This window comes from Uloborus diversus, chromosome 6 (genome assembly GCF_026930045.1).
Source record: "Uloborus diversus isolate 005 chromosome 6, Udiv.v.3.1, whole genome shotgun sequence".
Classification (NCBI taxonomy): Eukaryota; Metazoa; Arthropoda; class Arachnida; order Araneae; family Uloboridae; genus Uloborus; species Uloborus diversus.
This window is the reverse complement of record NC_072736.1, coordinates 126,955,594-126,963,770: the sequence shown is the minus strand read 5'-3', so window position 1 is coordinate 126,963,770 and position 8,177 is coordinate 126,955,594. Positions and strand designations below refer to the sequence as shown.

Below are 8,177 nucleotides of genomic sequence, written 5' to 3'. Positions count from 1 at the left end.
TGCTGCCATCTTTGCAGCGGCCTCTTCTTTTCCGGAGAAAGAAACTCTAGAGGACGATATGTTCGATGCTGCCATAATGGCAAAGTTATAGAAACGGAAAGAAGAGATCCCCAAGAATTGCGTGATTTAATGAAAGGAAATCATCAACTTTCGAATGAGTTTTTTAAAAACATTAGAACCTATAACTCATCTCTTAGTTTTGCTTCATTGGGTGCTAACATCGACATGCCGCCAGGCTCTGGTCCCTACTGCTTCAGAATTCATGGAGCTATTTATCACAAAACGAGTCATCTTCGTCCTAACGAACCAGGGAAAGAGAAGTATGCCCAGCTGTATATTTTGGACGCAGATCAAGCACTGAGGCAAAGAATGAATATAGTGGAAAATGCCTCTTTAAATCCAAATCTTTTGATGATGTTGGATTCGATAATTAGAAATATTAACCCGTATGCAGAAGCTTTTAAAATGCTGAAGGAATTTGAAGAAGATACCCTAAGATATCATGGCGTTCAAACTGCTGCTGACATTCGCATGTACATAAAAGGCGAAAATATAACTCATAGCGAACATAGAGGTCGTTACAATGCTCCAAAAGAAAACGAAGTAGCAGCTGTTTTCAAGAGTACGGATGGTGTTCCCCCTACTAACAGGGACATTGTAATACATCCTAGAAGTGGAGGTCTCATAAACATTAGTCCCTTAAATTGTAATCTTGAACCTATGACGTATGTGCTTTTCTTTCCCTATGGTGATAAAGGATTTACTGTTGAAGAGCAATACACAGAATTACAGTTCTACTCCCACCGAGTGTCTATACGACAAGAATACTTCAACCCTGTTTTATATGGCCGGAAATTTTTTCAACAGTACCTTGTAGACTCCTACGTAAAAGTGGAAGGGAACAGACTTTCATACCTGAGGAACAACCAGAAAAAATTAAGAGTAGAAACGTATATGGGACTAGCAGATCACATTTACAGAGCTGCTGAGAAAACTGGTGCAAAACCTGGAATACCTATAATACTACCCTCAACTTTTATTGGAAGTCAGCGATGTATGCAACAGAATTATCAGGACGCTATGGCCATTGTGCGTGATTTCGGAAAACCTGATTTGTTCTTGACTTTCACGTGCAACCCCAAGTGGACGGAAATAACACAAAATCTATTCCTTGGACAAAAGGCTCACGATCGTCCTAATATCCATCCACTATAATATTAAAATCTGTTCGCGTCTGTCTGTCTGTCTGTCTGAAGATCTATCTTCTCGAGAACCGCTACGAATCGAAAGTCAAACGAGATACCGATCAATTCGAAATTTTCCAAGAAAACAATAGGACCAATTTCGTAATTGTGCGACTTTAATTAGCGAAGATATTAATTAAAACGTTAATTAACATAACGTTATTCAGGAATTTTTATTTCTTTCCTGTTGCCATTTTGCATATGGGTGAGCAAGTAAAATTCTAATAATTCTTTTAAAAGAGATTTTTTTGGCTGCTGTCCAAATCTTAAAACAACGTTTCCATCTAGAATTTCATTTTAAATTAGTTTAAAATTAGTTGCCCTATTCGGACATAGCTTTTATTTTATCGTCTTTTTTTTATTTTTTAAATTCAACGTTCTTAACTCTTTTCACATATGAAAGTTGTTTCTTTAGCTATGTTTATTGATTGTAGTGTAAGTTTATCATTCACCGACCTCATATTTTGATACATTTAGGATGTGTGACTAATTATGTTTATTTTGTTGGACTTTTTCCCGTCACATGGGTGAGTTTTCGAATTGTAATATCTCTTTTTCCTTCCTGTTGAAACACAGTTTGTAACGTTAAAAGAACATGTTAAATTAAGATTGTTTGGATTTCTTTAAGCGAAACAGAGTTGAACAAAAATTATTGTTTTAAGGATTTTAACTAAAGCTAAATTGGAATCTGATGACTTGGTATTAAATTTATGCTTATTGGTATTTATTTAGTCTTGGTGCTTCAGTTTCACGTAATCAACCAAAAAGTGTGTGTCATTTTATGTAAAAAGCTGATTGTAATTGTAGATAAATTAGTCTATCAGATGTAATTCATTTTAACGTGAGTACAGATTATAGTTGATAATGCATATATTTTCTTCTTTTGTGCTTATTGAAAATACTCTTAACTTGTATCATTGATAACTATGATTAACGTTAAAGAGATTTCTGCCAAAAATATGCTCTACTGGTGTTTTGAAAACCTTGCATTACGCGTATTTATTTATTCCTTAGCGCTTTAGAAACTGATGTCAGAGTAATACAAAAACATCAATTGGACATCTCTTTCATTTTTTAAGTAGCCCGTGCAACGCCGGGCACGCAGCTAGTAGTATAATAACTTCTAAAAATGATATTAAAATGCTTCAATGTTTGCTTATAATGTTCTGCTGCAACTGTTTTACAAAATACTTTATTGAATTAATTTTGATTTTTGTGTGGCATAAGTCTCAGTCGAGCAAGCATAATATATTATCTTCTTACACTGTAGAAATATTTCTGTATTCACTGAACACTAAAAGAGATTTGTTAGGTAAACTATACTTTTCTTTCTATGTCTTACTGCGTGATTTGTAACTTAAATGTCTTCCGTTACTGATACCGATGCAATAGTTTCTTATTATGATGACATTTTTTATTTATACTGATTCAAAAAAGTCTATAGAAATTTTAAAGATGGAATTAATTCAAATTTATCTCTACATTCAAAGTAAATTAAACTCATTTAGAATGTAAACGCTAGATTGCGCATTTTTCGCAAGTTATTTTGCATAAAACCCATTGTTTAAAGTTGTGAACAATAGAGAAACTAGAATGTTGATTAATATCAATTAAATCTTGCATCAGTTTTGATATGTTAAATATCTTTCATAACAAACCGAATTTAATTAAACTAATCTTAGGGAATGACAAGTGTTTGCATTCATAGTGCTGTAATATTAATTGCAATTAGTAATTTTAATTAAATTTTAAAAACTAATACACCGACTTAAAAAAAGGCGGTTATTAGTTCATACCTTTCGTATAGTTTTTTACTTTCTTTTACATAGAAAACGAAGCAATGTATCCGCGAAACAAAATTTCACTCAAATATCAGCCTAAATTTTCATTTTGCTCACCCCCGAATGAATGTTGAGTTGTTTTTTCGAGCCGACCGCACGAGAATGCATACCTATGAACGTATGGACGCCCGAAATATCCGTTTTGATGCTCCCGGAGATAATTACCACGAGTTTTCTCGTGACGTCCGTATGTACTACAAATTGCAAAATTCAAAAACGGCATGATGTAGAATGCTGAAATTTTGTACGTAGACTCTGAATGGGGTCTAGTTGTGCACCTCCTCTTTTGGTTGCATTCGAATGTTCCAAAAGATTTCTTTTACACCTTTTCGGGGAAAATTAGTGTTAATTTCAATGCAAACTCAAGTGACGTTGTTATTCGGCGATCATTTGGTACTTTGTTAGGGCTTCCAATCCCGCATTTTCGTGAGCATCACTTTTGCTTACGAAGTTGCAAGTATTTCTTTTAAAAATACCGATTTCGTTCTCAAGTTTTTGGTTCATAACACGCAGTTTTCGGTCAAATCTTACCAACTGTCAGAGAATTTGACAGCATACAAGAGAAGTAAAATACTAAAATTTGCAATAAAATATTAAAAATTGATGAAATATGAATGCTTAAAGTCATTATGTCCCACTGTGAATGCCCGAAAGGTAGCAACTTATCTATACTAATAATATAAAGCTGTAGTGTTTGTTTGTTTGAAAGCGCTAATCTCAGGGACTACTGTTTCGAATTGAAAAATTCTTTTGGTGTTGAATAGTCCATTCATTGAGGAAGGCTATAGGCAATATAACATCACGCTATGACTAATAGGAGCGGAGTAGCAATAAAAAATCTTATGAAAACGGGTGAATTTATATTATAATATAAATGCTTGGAACGCAGAATATGCGTAGCCCTGATGGCTCAGCCTGAAAGTGCGGGCTTCGCGATCCAGTGGGCGTATGTTCGAGTCATCTGTGAGGCAAATCTTTTCAGAGAAAATCCTAAAAGATGCTAAAAATGATTTGTAATATATATATTACAAATCATTTCTCTGCAAATGATGCATATATATATATATATATATATATATATATATATATATATATATATATATGCATCATTGTCTTACTTTTCTTATTTATTACCTAACAGTATATTAACTAATAATATAAAATTGAAGTGTTTGTTTGTTTGAAAGCGCTAATCTCAGGAACTACTGGTTTGAATTGAAAAATTCTTTTTGTGTTGAATAGTCCATTTATTTAGGTAGGTTATAGACTATTTTTTTTTAAATCAGATTGACCGAAATATTTGTAATTGCAAATTAAATGTTTAATTAATTGTTTAGTTCTATGAATTCCTAATAGATGGAGGGGTAAGTTAACTCTTCAGAGGGCACTGGCCGACAGTGTCGATAGCTGAGAAAAACCATGCCCATGCTACGCTGTTGTAATCAGCGAACAGGTTTTTGAATGAGTTTTTTTCGATGTTCAAGTACATAATTTGATTTTGTAAGATTTTTTTATTGGGTTTTGTTTTCCTTATTTCTTCCACATTTGTTTTTGTTCTCATAGTTGAAGTCAGTTACTTATCTAAGTAAATAATATGATTTGTCGTATTATTTAATTGTGATTGTTCTTTATAACGTTTTTATTATACACTGTTAAAACCAGGAGTGCCACAGGGGTAAAGAATTTCAACCTAGGGTGAAAAAACGGTGCCTCAGGGTGCAACATAGGCTAGGAAGTGTCGTTAAGGTGCTTTTGGTTCCTCAGTGGGTGAACGACGTTAACAAAAGTGCTAAAAGACCATTCAATAGGAGAGCGACTCCTTGCGCATGCGCTCTGACTTATCGTCCAACGACAACTTCAGTTTGAATGGCGAACGAAGGAAGTTGCAACGAAATTTACGTTCACATTGAATGAATTACAAAACTGAAAATTTTGTGGATTAATCTTCGAAATCTCGCGTAAGTAAAGGCATTTGATCATATTGTAGCTCTTAGAGCTTTCGAACATATTTAAAGTGATTAACGTATGTTGACAACTGCTTATTGTTCCGTTTACCTTATTAAATATTTAATATCTTGCTATTTATATCCTGCAAAACTGTTACCTAAAACTATCTATCAGTACTATCTTGAACAACAACAACATTAAAAATAAAAACCTTTAAATCAGCTGATAATTGAATAGCTAATTTGAGAATAAAACTGCATCGACGTGAGCAGCCTATATACCTATATCTATTTCTTCTCAATAAAATAACTACTTAGTGGAAACGAACAGAGCAGCAAAGGTGAAAAAAAAAAAAAAAAAACCGCGTGAAAAGAAATCTCTCTCACTCAATGTTTGACTCATGAGTTTCACATCGTTATTGCATGAAGCGAATGTAGTTATCTACTCGTTTTTATTTTTAATCTGACGGAAAATTTGACATTGGAAAGGAGGGCTTTCAAATTAGTATTTATCTTGTACGCATAAAGATACTCAAATATAGAATCTTATATTAAGCATGGATATAATACGCTCGATTAAAATTTTAAACGTTTATGAAACGCTTTTATTTTTCTATGATTCTAATCTAATGTTACCTAATATTTCTGGTTGTTCCGGCAAATGATTGATAAATACTTTCCCTGTTCATTTTCGGTACGGATCATGCAGTAAAAGTTGTCAACAACATATTAATTACTGAGCAATCCAAGTGTGAATATAAGAAAGTTAGTGCACGAACAGACAAATTAAAGTCATGAACACTTCTGAACTATGTCTGAAAGTTGAAATGTGATCAAATGTCTTCATATATATAAATCAAAATAAATAAAACACAATTGTATCAAAAACGCACACAACACGGGGGAAGGGGGGGAATCCCTATGGGAAGCAATAAATATGCCATTTTTCTCACCTAGGGTACCATCTTTCACCTACGGTGCACGTTGAGTGAAGGGAGCCAGTTTTTCACCCTTGCTAAGGGTGCAATTTCGGCTCTCTATCGGGTGCCGCTGGTGAACAAGCGTTTCACCCCTGACAGGTGCCAAACGCAACCTGTAGTTTTAACAGTGTAGCAGTTTATTTGGCGAAACACATTATATTGCAGGGGAAAAAAACCGCTTCACTCGCTAAAGTGCAGGGTTACGGTAGCGTGGTTGCTTGGCGCATTAAGCGATGCACTAACGTAGTTGAAGGAATATTTTGAGTTTTAATATTTATGTGTTTTGGTAAATAGTTTTAAATTCCAAAGAGACTTTAACTGTTCTTTTGAAAAAGTGTGTACGCATTTTAGTTGCAAAAAAAAAAGGATCATTTCACATTAGAAGTGGGGCATGGATTTTTTTTTGTTCAACGGACTTCCTTTAACTTCTTAACATGGGCATCGCCGCGTGGGTACCGCAAGTAACTCATAAATTCACATACAACCGGATTATTTTATGAGTTGCCACCATTTAGTCGCAACTCATAAAAAATTCCAATTGAATATCTTAATAATTTAGAAAGATATCGGTAATCTCTAATGAGCCGAGTATCAATTTTTCTCGGATAGGCGACGAAACGTAAGGGATCGTTCGTAGATTAGCTACACTCGCTGGCAATCGTTCAAGTTTCTAGAGCGTGATTCCAGAGAAAAAGATTATTTTATGAACAATCCCGGATAATTCCCCGCTTCCAAGCATCGATAAAATATAGCTCTCATTAGATTGCCAATATCTTTCTAAATTTTGAAGATATTCAACTGGAGTTTTTTTAGGAATTGTTACATTTGCTTGAATGTGAACTTATGAGGGTTATATCTTTCGCAAATGAGCAGTAAAGAATTAATTGCTTTAAACGCTCAATATTTTTATCTCAAATTTCAGTATAATACTTCTCTTGCATGCTGTCAAGTTATCTGAAAGCTTGGTAAGATTTGGCGAAAAATTCTGGGTGCTGCGGAGAAAAAAAAAACAAAAAAAAACCTGCAATACGATATTGGTATTTTAAAAAGAAATGCTTACAACTGCATGAACATGTCACGGAAATCCATAAAAAAAAATAATTGTACAAAAAATGTAAATTTATTTCAGGAATTTATAGCATATTTCCAGTTATTTATAGTGAAGGATAATTAAAAAACTATTTTTTTTTTCTTCTTCAATTTGTTGCTGGTGCCCTAAACGAATGGGTCAATGAGTGATTTAATTTTTATTGGAAAATCACAGCTGGGCTTTTATGTGACAAAAATTGGTAAGAAAATTAATCTCGTTTCTGGAAAAATCCGCAAAAATGTGTCCCAATACATTTGGTTTCGAGCCACTCAATTACCACCGCACACAAACAGGTTTGAGTGTGCTCTTGCAATAACAATATTTTCCCAATGATTAGAACTAAAGTGTATTAAAATTAAAGTGTAATTAGTACAAAAAAAGAGAACATACCAAATACAACCAGATAATATATTTTAATTTCAAATTTCAAAAAAAAAATCTGGTTTAAATAAAACTTGGAAAAACAATCAATTATTATACATGAATATCATCATGATTAGTACTTTGTACTGAGTGAAAGCATTGCTGAAGGTGAGAACATATTCCGTACATGAAGTATTAATTATACGTTTCTTTAGATCAGACATACAAGCATGACTTCAATGACATGAATACAAATGCAAGTCCTGAAATTTGGATGGAGAAATGACAACATAATGATTTTATTTTTACATGCATTTCTTGAGATAAAAGCTGCATAAACCATATGTTACCTACCCTTCTTTGATTACAGTTGCAGGATCTGCAGTGTCTTTCTTGCAGAAAGCCCTGTTGGAGAATTTCAGTGTAACAGCTCAAGTGTCTCGAAAAGTTCTAGCGACATGATATATGTTAAACCTAATTATTATTATTAATTACTGTTTGCGTAGGGAAACTCAATGTTATGCACAGGGGCGGACTGGATCAAAAAGAGGGTGCCATCCTTAACTCTCAAAGGGCGCACAGGTTCAGGGGGGGAACGAAGGCGCACAGGTTTGAGGGAGCAAATGAAGTTTCTGTTTTTTAAATGGCTTGATTAAATGGCTACCTATTTGTCGGACTAATTTACATGCAACAGAGCTATCAACGTTGTTTAA

At 33.9% G+C, this 8,177-nt stretch overlaps 1 protein-coding gene across 1 annotated transcript; it reads left to right on the top strand.

Moving 5' to 3' along the window:
* The first annotated feature begins 225 nt into the window (after positions 1-225).
* LOC129224976 (uncharacterized) lies at positions 226-7,926 on the top strand. Its single transcript, XM_054859524.1, has 2 exons — positions 226-1,054; positions 7,835-7,926. Exons 1-2 carry the CDS (start codon positions 226-228, stop codon positions 7,924-7,926), a joined length of 921 nt encoding a protein of 306 aa, XP_054715499.1.
* Positions 7,927-8,177: the final 251 nt, after the last annotated feature.

Bases quoted from the DNA above. Each gene is read 5' to 3' on its own strand.
- LOC129224976 (XM_054859524.1), top strand. From the start codon at position 226: ATGCCGCCAGGCTCTGGTCCCTACTGCTTCAGAATTCATGGAGCTATT. The intron at 1,055-7,834 runs GTATGCAACAGA...CTTTGATTACAG, and splicing joins TTTTATTGGAAGTCAGCGAT to TTGCAGGATCTGCAGTGTCT.